Source organism: Corvus brachyrhynchos, unplaced genomic scaffold, assembly GCF_000691975.1.
Source record: "Corvus brachyrhynchos isolate BGI_N302 unplaced genomic scaffold, ASM69197v1 scaffold115, whole genome shotgun sequence".
In the NCBI taxonomy this organism is placed as follows: domain Eukaryota; kingdom Metazoa; phylum Chordata; class Aves; order Passeriformes; family Corvidae; genus Corvus; species Corvus brachyrhynchos.
In genome coordinates this window covers 15885762-15901781 of record NW_008239553.1, presented here as the reverse complement: position 1 = coordinate 15901781, position 16020 = coordinate 15885762, and the positions used below count along the sequence as shown (strand labels likewise).

Below are 16020 nucleotides of genomic sequence, written 5' to 3'. Positions count from 1 at the left end.
TTGACTGTTGTGCGGTCAGTTTCCAAATTTTGCTCAGCCAACTAGTGAGTGGTACAGCTCATTCTTCATTGCTTCTCTGGTGTCTGTACAGTTGGGAACAACAACTGCAAAAGTAACTCCCTGCCACCAAGCTGAGTTTGGAGTGCATTACAGCAGGGTTTTGTTAGAAGTACTCTTTACTAGACATCCACCTGAGATCAGCGAGTCACTGATAACAGTAACTATAAAGAGGCAGGCATCTAATGTCATCCCTGACTTCTTAGTCAAAAAGACTAATAATCCTCAGATGTGATTAGCAACTGGTAATTGCAATTTTTTTGAACATTGAAAGCAACCTTTCTTCTATCAAATTTATGGAAGTACAAAGAAGCATTCATTACCTACTGTTAAATCTGATTCTGACAAGTCATGCATTGCAAATATAATTCTTGATCAACTATTATTTAGTAATTCTGTATAGTTTTGTTTGCATCTCATCCCATTTCTTGCATTGATGTCAAATTGTGGTATAAAAGACAAATGGAGTTGCTGATCAATGACTAAAATACATGCTGATATAATCAAAATGGCATAAAAACAGAGAATCCGTTAAGTATGGATCATAATGTATGCCAGAAATTAAAATAAACAACAGTGAAATGCTGTAGTGTCATGAGAGATTTCAGTACATCTGTTTACCTTCCATTCATGTAAAGGAATCATGAATGAGATTGAATTCTTCAAAACAGGAGGAAAAATCTGAAATATTAAACAATATATATTGTGAAAAGAGAACTTTTTGTTCATTAATGTTTTCTCTCCATTTTGAACTGTTGTAGTAATTTCCTTGTCATCATGCGGGCCACCTTGTTTTTTCATATTGCATCATGTGAAGTGTCAGTTGACTGTCTTTGCCTTAATGGGCAGAGCATTATTTATGAGGTACATTTTCTTCAATTGTGTTTGGAAGGTCCCTATCATACAGTCCAATGCCTGAAACTCCTGATTGAATGGTCAATATTTCTTCATTTGTGTTTAGTGAGGTAATCAAAACCATTTTGCCCCCCACATGTTGTGAAAAAACACCACAGAATGTAAACAGTTCTGTGTAATATATGTGTGTGTATTCACAACATCCTTAATGTTTCCTTACTATTTTTTTAAGATACCATCTATTTTAATGGTTTTATATTAAACCTACAAAGATAGAGTTATTGGCTTATCCTTAATACAGACAGTGAATTATATCTAGGCACAAAGTGGTAAGTAAAGATTTTCATTCTGATCTCTGAATTTCCTTGTAGCTGTGGGTTTGTCAGACCTTTAACAATAGCCTAATGCCAGGGGCCGGGAGGCTGTGGTTTAATATGGACTAATGCACATGGCAGGGCTTTTATGTTAGTATTATTTCTTTCAATGTGTTGTAGTGAAATTGTATTTTAAAACCAGGCAAACTATTGATGCTTTTATTGAATTGAGTAATTAATTAAAGAAATATTTTAGTCTGTTGACATTTCATCATCAAGTAACAGTAAACATAATACACATTTCCCATAAGACCATTCTTGAGAGCCACATATTTACCCCTCATTTATTCTAAAGGTAGGATTGGTGAATGAGAAGCTGGACATGACCCCACCATGGGCACTCCCAGCCCAGAGAGCCAAGTGTGTCCTGGGCTGCATCCAGAGCAGCGTGGGCAGCAGGGAGAGGGAGGGGATTCTGCCCCTCTGCTCTGCTCTGGTGAGACCCCACCTGCAGTGCTGCATCCAGCTCTGGGGTCCCAGCACAGGAAGGACATGGACCTGCTGCAGTGAGTCCAGAGGAAGGCCTTGAAGATGATCAGAGGGTTGGAGAACCTCTCCTGTGAGAAAAGGCTGAGAGAACTGGGATTGTTCAGCCTGGAAAAGAGAAGGCTTCAGGATGATCTAATTGTGGCCTTCCAGTACCTGAAGGGAGCCTACAAGATGGACAGAGGCTTTTTACTAGAGCATGAAATTACAGAACAAGAGGGAATGTCTTCAAACTGAGAGTAGGTTTACATTAGGTATTAAAGATTTGTTTGCATGAGGGTGGTGAGGCACTGGAACAGGTTGCCCAGTGAAGTTGTGGATGCCCCATCCATGGAACTGTTCAAGGCCAGGCTGAATGGGGCTCTGAGCAACCTGGTCTAGTGGAAGGTGTCCCTGCCCATGGCAGGGGGATTTCCAATTCAATGACCTTTGAGGTCCCTTCCAACCTAGACCATTGTATGATTCCATGATTATAATAACTACTCTATGGGCGAGACAATAAAAAGATATGTTTAAAGATGACCTTGTTAAAATAGAGTAAAAAGTCAGAAATATCCCAAAACAAGTTTGGTCTCTACTTCAAAGTACTGTTATTAAAGCTGGCATTTAATTTTCCAATTCATCAATTGTTTTTATTTTAGTAGTGAAAAAACTGTAAACTATCAAGCATGCCTTCCTGACAATCTCTTAAAATTACTTGTTAGAATCTAGTGAATAGATTCTAACAGAAGTGGTAAAAATATGTAAAATATAAAACTACATAGATCATTTAACTGTAAGTTAGTCCAACATGAGAATTACTGATTTTTTCAGATTCATCTGGAAATCCTGGAATTGACAAAAGGTAAAGGATTTTTAAAGCCACTTTAATGTTAAAAATATTTATTGTAAATTAAGAGCTTCATATTTCAACTCACCTTTCTGATAGTACACTAAAATTGTTGAGTTTGCTTCTCTTGTTTTTTGGGAAAATCTTTAAAATACATACTATTTCACTAAGCTCTGGATACAAAATCAGGAAAGGTGGTTGCTTGCTCCTTACATAACTTATCTTAGATCATTGGTATTTCTGAAACTGCATGAAAATATAAGTGCCATCATTTAGGATCTATTTATCATCAGCCTTTGTTGCAAGTTTGTTGGCAGTGCCGATTAGTGCTGAGTGAGGATAATGGTTTAACTCTGCTTTTCTAACATAGTGCATTTGGCACTTTTATTTCAATTATTGTCCAGTTGTTTCACACCACACTTTTAGTTCACATATCTTTTGTCTTTACAAAGAGAAAATCTACAGTGAGAGTATGTCACTCTCATCTCTCATGCCTCTTTTTGTTAACTATCCCAGAAGCAGTGTAATGAAAAGGATTCTTTCTAGGAGCAGTGTATGAAAGTAGTTAGAGATGCATCTTTCTTCACACTTTGAATCTGATATCTGACACTTTATAGCTCATCCTTGCAATAAATATTTTTGTTCTGTAAGTGACTGGACAGGTAAAACAAAGGAATTGAGTGTACACTTGTTCTAGAATAGTTGCTCTCTTTTTTCTCATTCAGTTGGTAGGTGACTGTAAAGAAAATTACCACTGTATGTGTCTCTGTAATTCAGTTTTAGACGTGCTGAAGCATAAATTCACTCACTATACAAACACAAAGTTAAGAACTGTAATAAAATGTGTGCATAAAATGGGTTTTTTGCTGTCACATTTGATTCAGTTGCTATTGCTTTGTTCAGTTTTACTGTTAAATTTAGCTCAATTTGTAAGCAGAAAATGTTCAGCCCTACTCAGCTATTTTTACTGCAGGCAAGCTTGTTGGGGATGGCAGGGATTGCGTTATTCTCCACCTGTCACACTTTGCCACGAAGTTGGTTTACGGGCACAACCTCTCCATTGAGAATTTTGTACCTTCACTTACTACTGGATTTGCTGTGCACTTTATGAGCTGCAGTATCCACAATGAGTCCACTTCTCCAGGTGGAACCGGGGTGATGAGATGGTCACCTGGTCCCAGGAACCTTTTATGAGCTATGTACTTTACAACCAGGGCCTTAAGAAGAACTCATAAGTTAAATTTAAAAAAAAAAGGGGAGTGGGGTATATGAAGTGTGTGATTGGCATGGGTATTGCTTAAAGATAATATTGGGTTTTCTCCCTGAAAACTAAGACAAGGAACTGGTGATGAAGCTATTACATATTTCAGAGGTTTCGTGGTTATTTCATTTCTTTCAACATACCTTTGATTGTTCTATTTGCTTTAGGCTGGAGGATTAGGCAGGAGTAATCTGGATAACACCAAACCAGAAGAGCTTGAGGTAGTGGTATGTGTAGCAAAAACAAAAAGTGAAATTAGAAAAGTTGAATATACTTCTTTGATTAGAAAAGTTTGCCTGTCTTTATGTATTTAAAGTGTAGAGAACCTTTGCAATTTCCAGATGTTAACATTGATAAAAATCAGACAAGCCATTATTATTTATGAAAAGTAAATGATTAAGCTATGTCTGTGGGCAACTAAGCATGGTTCAAATTCATATTGTTCATTTTAAAAGGAGATTTCTTTTAATATTACGTTTTTTAAACTCTTTCTGCATTCTGGATGACTTTCTGGTATCTCATTTTATAAATATATATCATATTATACAGATGTTTGTCTTTTTTCCTCAGGTAGAGAAAAGACATTTGAGTCTGTTTGATTTTGTTAGCAGTGATATCATTCCAGATTGCTTGAGAGAGCATTTTGTATTACTAGTTTTATGTACTGCATTCAGAAATGTCTATGGTTTTCTCACTGTGTCTAATCCCCAGCTATGATAAACACCGTATCTTATAACTTGTTTGTTAAACATACCAAGTGTAATTTTTAAATAATTTATAGTATTTTGGTCCCACTGCTCTCACTGGAAGTTTTTTCTAGACCCAGTGCATTAGTCTTCCTGATGTGTTGGTAGAGGACAGTACCCTGTCCTCAGCCTTTACTCTCCTAGGCTGGAAAGACCAAACTTATTTAATCTTTCCTATGAACAACTGTTCTTTTTCCCAGATAGTGCAGTAGCCTTGCACCATATCTGGCTATTTATTATATGTCTTTCTGGAATGACCTGTCAACGGTTTCTACATAAGGACTAAGCAAGTCTTCAAGAACATACTGAATATCTCTCTCCCAACACTTCATATGATTATTTTGCCCTTTCTATAGCTGCTGCATTGCTTTGTGTCCATTTTCTGATCAGCTGTTACATGGATTGATTCCTTCTTCCTCTGGGGAAGCAAAGGGAAATATAATTTCTTTATTGCAGGCTTTATATTTGTGTAGGTTTGAACCCAACTGTAGCAATATTTTGAGCATGTTCTTGTTAAATTCAGATCACATACAAAAGTCAGATTAGTTACCTGCAATAAAAAAAAGTGGGTAATGTAAACAATTACTAAAAGATGTTTGGTTTAGTTTCTGAATCTTTGCTATTTAAGACAGCAAATGTTGTTAGATTGGTCATGGCTTCCACACAGTGATATCAAAAATTTAAAACTTTTCTGTTACTGTCACCACATCTGTTCTTCTACTAGAATTTTTTATTAATTTAGATTTTTTTTTTTTTTTATTAGACCTGGGGAAGAATAACCCCGTGTACCAGTACAGGCTGGGGGCTGATCTGCTGGAAAGCAGCTCTCCAGAGAAGGACCTGGGGGTCCTGGGGACAACAAGCTGTCCATGATCCTTGTGGCCAAGAAGGCCAGTGGGATCCTGGGATGCCTTAGGAAGAGCATGGCCAGCAAGTCGAGGGAGGTGATCCTGCCCCTGTACCCAGCCCTAGTAAGGCCACATCTGGAGTGCTGTGTCCAATTCTGGGCTCCTCAGGACAAGAGAGACAGGGAGCTCCTGGAGCAGGTCCAGTGGAGAGCAGCAAAGATGATTAAGGGACTGGAGCATCTCTCTTACAAGGAAAGGCTGAGGGAGCTGGGCCTGTTCAGTCTCGAGAAGAGGTTGACTGAGATGGGACCTCATCAGTGTCTATCAGTATCTAAAGGGAGGGTGTCAGGAGGATGGATCCAGGCCCTTCTTGGTGGTACCAAGCAACAGGACAAGAGACAATGGGCAGAAACTGGTGCACAGAAAGTTCCACCTGAACATGAGGAAGAACTTCTTTACTGTGTGAGTGACCAAGCATTGGAACAGATTGTCCAGAGAGGTTGTGGAGTCACCCTCCCTGGAGATACTCAAGAACTGCCTGAACATAAACCTGTGCCATGTGCTCTAGGAAGACCCTGCTTGTGCAGGGAGGTTGGGCCAGATGTCCAGTGGCTGGACCAATGTGGTCCCTGACCTAATCTGTAATTCTGTGATTTTTTTTTTAATGATGTATTTACACAATAGCAATCTAAATATAGTATCTGGTTTGGGTTTATTTTGTTTTTTAAAAAGTGGACTGCAGTCTGGGTTCCTCTAACATAAGTCTTGCAATTCCTGCAATATATAAGTAAGGTATTCTGCAGTTGCAGAATTGTCCTTTAATGCCCATGGAGAAAAAGATCTATCAGGTTTTATTCATAGTTTTTTATAGTTGTAGGACAGACTGTGCAAAGTAAACCAGAGTGAAAGCGTTCAGATTATTTTACCCACAGTCATGACATGTTACTGCCTATATTACCTCACAGCATGTCACAAGACATCATTACATGCTACTGAGTTTTATTTCATTTATTCCAGAATCTCATCAAGGCACTTCAGTATAAGTATGTCAAAAATTTAAAAATCACTCAGTACCATAAAGCTCTTTAAAGTCAGATTTCCATAAATTTGCACAGTACTAAATATTGGCAGTGTTAAGCAAATGAGAGCAAATAAGTACATTAAAGTGGAAACATTACTTAAGCAAAGAGAAGCTGTTCTATACCAGTTCTATCATTTTCTCTGTGGTCTGACTTGATTTTTTTTTTTAATTAAAGAATGGTTCAAAAGTGCCTGTAGGTAATCAAGAAATTATAAATTAATTTTTAATTCTTATTTTTGCTGGTTCAGCTGGAATTATAGTTCTCCTAATCTCCTGAATTTACCATTTTCCTGCTGTTGCCATAGCGAAATCAGGTAGAACAGGAAAAGCTTTACTTCTTCTTCTCTTTGAACTTAACTAAAAATAATGCTTTATCTATTGGTATGGCTTTAGAAATAGCTTTTAAAAATGTTAATGTGGATTTAGCAGCTGTGGAAACAGAGATATTCTGATCTCAAACTGGAAGTCCTATTTGCCCTCAGCAAAAATGCAATACTTCTGCTAGTTTTCCTTTGGCAGTTCATCCTAGTGCTTTAGGTCTAGGGAGGCTTGGGCGGAAAAAAATGAAAACCTGCATCAATTTATACATCTTGAAGTCAGGTAGTTCTGAGTGGGGAAGGACTTTAGGGCAGCCTGTGACTGGGCAGCCTGTTTCTGTAACCAAGGCAGAATATACCACACTATTTCAAGAGATAATCAGTTTGTATCACTACAGCCTGATGGAAATAACTTTGTCACTGGGTAATTCTGTATAACAAAGACTTGGTACTGAAAAGCTCCAATTACCATTTAGGATTCATCTCATTTTTCAGGAAGGTGATGCCAGACTTACTGGGTATATTTGTATTTGTGTGTAGTAATATCTGAGGTATACTAGTCTGCTGTGCACATACCTACAAACTGCAAAGTTACCTCCAGTGCAGAAATACTGAATTATAATAAATGTGATACCTCAAAGGTACAGAAAGACATTTTGAAATCTTTGGAAAAAGTCAGTAGTTGGTATGGAGAGACCCTGGAAGTTGAAGTAGTTGAAATTGCATAAATGTTCACTGACTGTTTAATGAGGTGCAGTTGTTCTCTCTTCCCTCTTATTTATTGACTCTATTTTCCCTCTTTTTTTGAGTGTTTTTCGGGTTTGGTTGGGGGTTTTTTATGCCTTCCAGCTAATGATGGTCTAGTTTGAACAGACAGGAAGACCCCCACCTCTTTTGCAAGAGTGCTATAAACTGAGGGGACTGACAAGAATTTTTTACTGTCTATACTGGTCTTCCATTACTCAGTTCAAGTTGAAGGTGTCTTCAACATACTCATTAATCTGTACTAAGGTCAGAGCAGATGGAAACCTTATGTCAGCACCTCTCCTTAAGCTGCATTATGGCTGTTCCTGACAAGTGGATTTCTGTGAGAGACAGCTTTCTTGAGAGGTTGCTGTGGAATTCAGGAACCATTTTTAACGGCAATCCTTCCTTACTTTTTGAATGCATGGTGTGCTTTGATATTGCAATCACAAATACAGGGAGAAGATTGGAAAATAGGCACTTTAAGAAACAAGATATTTGCAATTTTTGGCTAACAAGGGAGAGGGAAAGACAGCTGGTCAGAACAGATAGTAATCTTATCACTTAATTTACTTACTCTGAGCTTTTATGCAGCGTAAGAACAAAAAAAAAAAAGTGGCCATGCTCAGGTGGAAGTTAGCCAGGTCTCAGAAGAGTTGGTAAAACTCATTGTTCATGACATTTCAAGCTGCTTGCTGAAGCTTAATTTCTCTTTGAAGGGAAAAGTGGTGTTTATTTTTCTTCTTGTTGTTACTTTTATTTTCTATTAGTTTTGCTTTTGTCTTAAAGGGAACAGAAATTGAACAGGACTAGCAGCTCAATAGGTCACACTTTTCCTGGTTTGTTTGAAATGAGACTGCTAGTACTGTCTTTGATGCCCTTAGAAGTCTGCCAACCAAAAACATTCATTTATCTAGCAATCTAGCAATTGCATGGCAAAGAACAAAAAAAAGAAAGTAGAGGGAGGGAGGGAGGGAGGAAGGAAGGAAGGAAGGACAAGAATATGTAGTCCAGCTGTCTTACACTGTTTTCAACATGTAATTGTATGAAGGAAAATGTTAGTATTATGCAATTTTATTGTCTTGCAGACTTCTGCCTCAGTTCTCATCAGGCATGGATTGTAATATGTCACTGGCTAACTCAACTAATCTGCCGTTGCTTTTAAAAGTTCACAAATGATAGTATTTTCCTCTGATTCTTCCTCTCCCTCCTTATGGGCTCACTTACATTGCCATGTACATTTTTATGTCTTCCTTTTGGACAGAATTCTGCACATTGGTGGTCAGCCCAGAAAAGTTTGGTGCATAGTAAGCAAAGAAAGCTGAAACGCAACTGGGTTTAGTGTTGGTATATACTGAGAAGGAACAAATAACTTGTAAATAAATCTAAATAGCATGAACTTTTCAGAAGGTGCATGCAGTAGAGCTCTGTGTGTAGCTGTATAAATAGTTAAGGAGAGAGAAGGCAGAAAGGGGAAGTAGATTTCTTTGCTCATCCCCAGTTATGCACTTACTTCACCTAATAATGAATGTAACACTTAACTACAGATATTTGTGGTCTCCTAGAGTCTCTGGAACAGTCTCCAACTTTCACCACGTGAAAATATTTCTTCTGGGAGACCGGACATTTTGCAGGTGATACATAAGACTTGTGTATCTCAGGATGCACTCCTTTCTGAATAACAACTAAATCCCAAATTATTTTCAAATATGAAGTGGGGCAGGACCAGTTTGAGTTGAACAGACACTGAGTATATGAATCAACTGAGAGACAAGCTGACGAGCTTCAGGCATTAAAAATAAGTGTGTGCCAGGCACAATTAAAGTTTGCCAGCAGATTGCAAAGGTAGTGGGAATATTCAAGGTCAGAAGGGGTGTTTGCCTTCCTTCTGGGTGGGCATCAGGTGCCACAGTAATGGGCAGCAGACATACCACTTCCTTTTTCATCTGTTCCCTGCTTAATACAGATAGGTGACTTACGTTTTGAGAGACAGTAAATTTAAGTACAGCATCACACATAAAATGCTTCTGCCTGTCAATTATGGGCAATAGTGTGTTTGGTAGTTAAATGCTAAGCAGCATTGTGTGGAGATACTCAGTATGATTTACTGTGCGGTCTTCTAATTCTCTGATCTGGGAAGTTGGAAGCACAGATGAGCTGTCCTCCATTTGTTAATTCATCTGTTACATTGTTTGTTTTATTGCATATTTGTGTATAAGGATTTGAAGATACAGAATTGTCTAATAATTCATTCAAAATGTCTTGAGATAGCTTTAATGCTGGCTCCAAGATTTATGCTCAGCAAATACTAAATATGCAGGTATATAGCACCTTTATTTATCAACATTTCTGCTATCAAAATTTCCTGAGCAACTTTTCTGATTAGTTTGGTTCTTTTTTACAACAATTACTAAACAAAAATCTAATGTTGTAAGAGCAGTTCTGCCTCCTTGGTTAAATGCACTTTTGGCATATCCTGTCATTCTGGTGAGCACTGACACCAGATAAACAGCTGCACAGAAAGAAAGGATTGCTGCAAACTGTGAGACACTCACAGATTATTCAGATATCATCTTGCACGGGCCTTAGGATAGCCTGTTACTTCCAGCCCTAAAAATAAACAACTATTAATCACCTAGTGGCAACTTGAGTTGACCAGCACTTGTGGCTGCCTGGACTTCAATCTAACAGTACTCAAAAGCTTTTCTCATGTTTTCTGTCACCCAGGATAAGAGGTAGTTTGCAGCCAAGCATTCCTTTGGGAAGGCTGCTGTGAGTTTAACAGAATGTTTGAAATAACCTCAGTAACTCCTCTCAACACTGATCCACAGCTTCAAAGGTGCAGAATCAAACAATAGTGGCCTTGCATCGACAGTCTCTGGAGAGCGAACTAATGGCATAAGGTTTTCTAAGGGAAACTGAGTAACAAGCTCAAGAAGCAACATTCCTTGCCTGGATTTAATCAGAAAGCAGTGCTTTCAGTAACAGTGTATGGAATAGTTCTGCAGTGCCAGCAACCATCTCTGTTCCTTGTTTATTCGAAGAATACCACCATTCTTGCAATGTCTTAACTGGTAAATACAAGTAGCACAATTTAAAATAGAAGCAGCACTGCTTTAGTAAACTAGTCCTCAAATTGCATGTTGTAGGATTGGAAGGGCGTTGCTGTTTTTGAACAGGAACACATGAATGGACTTGCAAAATAGTGGACACTAAAACAATGTGCTAACCCTGAATTATGAAAGACAAATACACTGATGCCACACCTAATATAGAATAGAATATTAGACTTTCTCCGCCAGAATGGAAATTTTGAAGCTTCTGAAAAAAAGATGAAGAAATTTTTTCTTGTATTGTGCCTTTTGGATTTTAGGGTTTTTTGGTTGAGCTTTTGTTTAGTTATGTCCCTCATACAGGGTGCCTGAGGTCATTTTGCCCTGTATTGAAATGGTTAACTGATGTAGAATCCTTGTATTTCCCAGAATACTGCATTTATCTCCAAACTATCAAATAATGTACCTGGAACACTATTATCTCTTTTAGCCAGATACTGGAACTATCTTCCTATGCAGCCAAAATGCATTGTTTTCCAAGGTGCATACCCAGGTGATCCCCACTAGAGCCAGAAGAAGCCACCAGTGTGCACTCGCAGCCCAGAAGGCCAAGTACCTTGTGGGCTGCATTCAAGGCTGGTGAGGCAGTGTAACAGGCTGCCAAGAGAGATTGTGGATGCCCCATCCTTGAGAGTGTTCAAGGTCAGTTTGGATGGGGTCCTGAGCAATCTGATCTCAGTGGGTGGCACCCCTGCCTGCAGCAGGGGGCTTAGAACCAGGTGATCTTTAAGGTCCCTTCCAACCCAAACCATTCTATGATTCTGTGAAAAAAAACTGTGGCCATTATTTCCATGAAACAGTTCAGCAGTATAAGGGTTAAAAATCTCTTTTCTAAAATGTTGATGTGAGTATCATGTTAATTTTCAGTACATCAGCCCAATCCTGCAGTGCAGGCACAGGGTCACCTTGTAGTGTGTCTTTAGAGCACAAAACCTTACTATCTGATGTACAAAGAAAGCATCTACCTGATTTTTGAACATGCTGAGACTGAAAGAAAAAAATGTTGTACCTTAAGTGCACACAACCACTTGAGAGTGGAGCATCTGGAATACTGCTTAATAAACAACAACAACAAAGTTATATTTTAGTAGATTTTAGGACATGAACCAACAGAAATTGAGAAATTAAAAGTTCACTCAAGGCTTTCTCCTCTTAATGACAAGCTGCCTTGAAGCCAGTATGTGTTTTCTTTCTCACTCACTGCATCAGTCTTCACTTAGAAAGCCTTGATCCTTGTAAATCACTGTAACCTTAATGTTATTTAATCATAGTTTTTAAAAGTTAATTTCCATGAGAACTGTATTTTTTTAAAAAAGCCTAACTTGTCATTGAGGATTATAGAAATCCTTTATTTGCCTGGAGAACAGTACTCAGATCTGAATGAATAAGTGTAAGTGAAGAATGTGTTTCGACAGTTTGTTTATTAAAAATGTATTATGCAGCTAAAAGTTATATTGTATTTATAATATTTTAATGACAGTGACTTGCACAGTTTCTGGTGCAACCTACTAATATGCATTTAAAACTGTGCTATGGAAAATTCTAAAATATTTTAAATGCTCCCTTATGTCCACATAAATATCACTTGATTTCTTTTTATTCTCAAAATGCCAAAAGCAATTAAATCATATTATAAGCTTGATGAAATACTGCTGTTTGATTGAAGCTTTAACAGTCTCATTGCAGAGTTAAAAAGACAACTAGTGTAAAAAAAAGCTCATTAAGATGTAATCACGTCTGAGTGAGGTGTAACCGTAGAGACAGAGGCCTGATATTAGTTTCCATCCACCTTTTTTTTCACCTGACAACTCTAAATTCCATATCAACTGCATATAATACCAGTTTCTGGCATTCATGGAAATGCCTACCTTTCTCAGCCCAAAGAAATTCCCACTTTTGAGTCAAAACCTTGGAAATGGGAGTCTCACGAAATATAAGTAGACTTTGATTTTTCCTTGTCTTCAGTAAAAATAAGACTTCCTCTAACTGCTGTGGTAACATCAAAGCTTAAAGCAGATTAGGTTTTACTTGCTTAATTTTACCTTAAGCAGCATGAACTGGGTGCCTGCATCCTTGAGACATATTATGCTGCTAGTGTCTGTGTGTGAGGCATGATGTAGGTAGTACTTGTTCATGCCATGGACAAGTTTCCTATTATCTTTAAAAGTGGTCAGAACTTGTTAAACTTTCTTGAGCCACATTTGCAAGGAAATTCATTTATTTTTTTGCAGTTGCTACGGTAGGAAGTCAGTGTTAAGTGGCTTAAGGGAGTTTGGCACAAAAATATTGCAGCCTTATGGATTACAGGTTAAGGATCAGATTTTTAAAGAAAAAGTTATCATTCAGTTACTTGATTTTTTTAAATACTGGATTTTTTATTCCTTTCTTTCAACCGGATTTGGTGAAGTCAAAGTAATAAGGTGATGTGTGTGTGTCACTGGATGACAAAATTGTGTGGAGGATTTGGAAACTGACAGGAATAATAAAACCCCACTGTTATCTTCAAATTGCATTCAGAGTTTTTAAAATGCACTGTCTTCATGCAAAAGTACCTTTATTTGATTTTTAAACTCTGTGTAAATGAATGGTAGAAAAAAATAACCTTGTTATAAACTTTTCTGAATTAGGGCTGCAGTAGCTGTTTAAGTGGAAAGTTTCATGCTAATCGAAGTACATTTCTGAGCAGTGGCTCTTAAATGTTTGCCAAGATATATAATGCTGTGTCATCAGCAATAGTAAACTAGTCTAGACATAAGGAAGTTGGCTGACTGATGCCAACTGACCTTATTCGAAAATGTGGTCTGTAGTTGTTGCCTACTAGCCTAGCTCTGCCAATTTCTAAATTTCTTCCGCTGACACAAATGAGACTTCTACAAGTACACTAAAATAAAGCTGAGTGTCCATAAACAGTAAAAATCCAGTAAAAGTTTTATGTGTTATTATAGAGGGGGTTAATTATTTTATCTTCAAGGTTTATTAGTACTACAAGTAAAACCCGTTTACTCACAACTGTGATTCTGATGACTGATGTTAAATTTTCTTAGAAGGTAATAATTTATTTGTGAACTTTTGTAATTCCCCTTTCCCAGAAAATAAGTAGTGATGTACAAATGGTAATGCTCTGGTTTCATGCTAATGCTTCATATTTAAAAAGAAAAACAAGGAGACAAAGCCAGCTTTTTAGCTGGCATTCAAAAGTGAGGGACCAGAATGCAGTCCTTAAAAGACACATTCAGGTGTGACCTTCATAATTGAAATCACCAACTTTCATAAGATGAATACTTGGCTGAATCCATTTGATAAAATATTTGTTTAAATGCATGCATGTTAGAAATAATAATTCATATGCCAGCATTTTATTATGAGGGTCTTTTGGAATTCAAATTATTTACATTATGCTGAGATGCATATAGAATATCTATAACAAATAGACTAAGAATAAATGAAGCTTAAGTTTTATTTAGATAAAAACAATTCCAAATTGTTTTACATTTCTGTTCAGTATCAAGCAGTGTGTTGAAAATGCATTTTTTCATATAACCACATGCAAGGCTTTTTGATGGTGAAAAAATCACCTCACAATAGCCACATGTCTAGGCAAATCCTTAGAAGCTGCTATGGACCTCACACAGACATTCCAGAGGAAAAGACATTACTAGAAAGTAGTTTCTCTTGAAGTGAAGTAGTATATGTGTGAGCCTACTAGACCACTTCGATAAATAAATAAGTCTTTTTTTTGTTCTAGCACAAAACTGGTTCAACTGGAGGGCAAGTTAAACTCAGATGCATATTTTACTTAGTTGTTTTCATTCCTTTTTTTTTTAAGTGATCCCTTAGTTTGTTGTTGTTGGGGTTTTTTTCTTAAGAGAGAACCATTTGGCTTTGGGTTAACTGAATTTTGCCTTCTGGCTTTACAGTATATCTCTGTGAAACTCCTCTCCAAGACAAAACTCAGTGTCCCACAATTATCAGTGTACTACTTTAGCTATGGGTTTCTTTCAAGATTTGTGTGATTAAACCAATACAAGAGTTCCTCTGAACAACCTGAAATTAGTGCAGACCTGACTTACTTGGAGCAAACAATATTGTCAGATGTTTTATGTAAAGAACTTGTTGAGACTGCAACTATATTTAACTATACTCAAACGGTATTTTTCTATCTCAAATGCTTCAGTTGATTCTTTGAAAGACACCATCTGCTGCCTTTAGTACGTAGACTAAATTTAGTCACCTGTATCAAGCCTAAATTAGGCCTAAAGTAATCCACGAGCTTTTGCTGCTCTCATCTTGCCATGCCTTGGGGTTGTGAGCCTGACTGCCTCCATTTTGGCACTTCTGGTACTCATACTCCAAGTGCAGCTGAGTTGGCTTTGGCTGCCTTCTAGTCACAACTTCTAATGTCAGTACTGGACAATGACTAAACCGGGATTTATATAATGGTAGCTACCTATTTATTGGTTGATTTTTAAGTAAACTGATGCAACCTGTGTGGACAATTTTCACTTGCTCTGTTTATTATGTTCTGAAGGAAGCTTGCTTCTATATTTCCTGTTTATTCTATTTTTACTTCATGGAATTAACCGAAGCTTAGTTACTTGGATTTCTTTTCAGCTTTAGAAAGAAACCCCTCGTAAAAGTAAATTTCTAAAAGCAGAACTTTCACTGGAATAGCTGTAACTACAGTTTTTTATAACCTTTGGACACGTTCCTTCACACCTAAGCTTTTCACACCTAAGAACTAAAGACAGGGGAGAAGAAATACAAGCATATTTTCAGGGATTTATACAATTTTTCTCCAAAAGAAGAAAATCCATAGGAGTCCAATGTTTGTTACATGCTCGGGTTTTCTCCAAAAGAAGAAAATCCATAGGAGTCCAATAGTTTGTTACATGCTCTGGTAGATTTTCAGTTTAGCTAAACTTTCTCCAGTGTGTCTTTCATATGAAATAAGATAACCTGTCCTGTCTTGTATCTATATAGTTTTAGAACCAATTGGTACATTCAAAGTTTTTCTATGCTCCTTGGAGCTACTGAATGCATCCCCTTCCCATAGCAATACCAAGTAAGCATTCTCTCAGTTCAGTTCATTCTCGTGTGTAAACCACGGTCAGTCACTAACTTGTTCAATGTTACAACTGATACAAGAAATCAATTTGTAGCTTTACTTTGTAATTCACAGCACTTACTTCCATTCCTCAGGGTGTCATATCTCCACTTGGGAAGGAGTCAAATTAAAAAGTATGGTTCTTACTTCCAGGTTACATTTCCCTACCTCATCCCCTTATACAAAAAGGTTAAATGTCTTTTCA

General features: G+C 37.4%; 1 protein-coding gene and 1 long non-coding RNA gene across 7 annotated transcripts in view; one reads left to right on the top strand and one right to left on the bottom strand.

The window, feature by feature from the left end:
- The window catches only part of LOC108448556, a 179671-nt gene that overhangs the window by 116922 nt on the left and 46729 nt on the right, over nt 1–16020 (bottom strand). The gene's annotated exons all lie outside the window — the stretch shown is intronic.
- The window catches only part of CUNH15orf41 (chromosome unknown C15orf41 homolog), a 109347-nt gene that overhangs the window by 78656 nt on the left and 14671 nt on the right, over nt 1–16020 (top strand). Inside the window, exon 10 of one of the 4 annotated variants that reach the window (XM_017742105.1) lies at nt 2586–2616. The exons of the other annotated variants lie outside the window; for them this stretch is intronic. Within the exon in view, the coding sequence (XP_017597594.1) occupies nt 2586–2610 (25 nt within the window). The 3' untranslated portion in view covers nt 2611–2616. The remainder of the gene's footprint in view (nt 1–2585; nt 2617–16020) is intronic. 4 annotated transcript variants of the gene reach the window in all.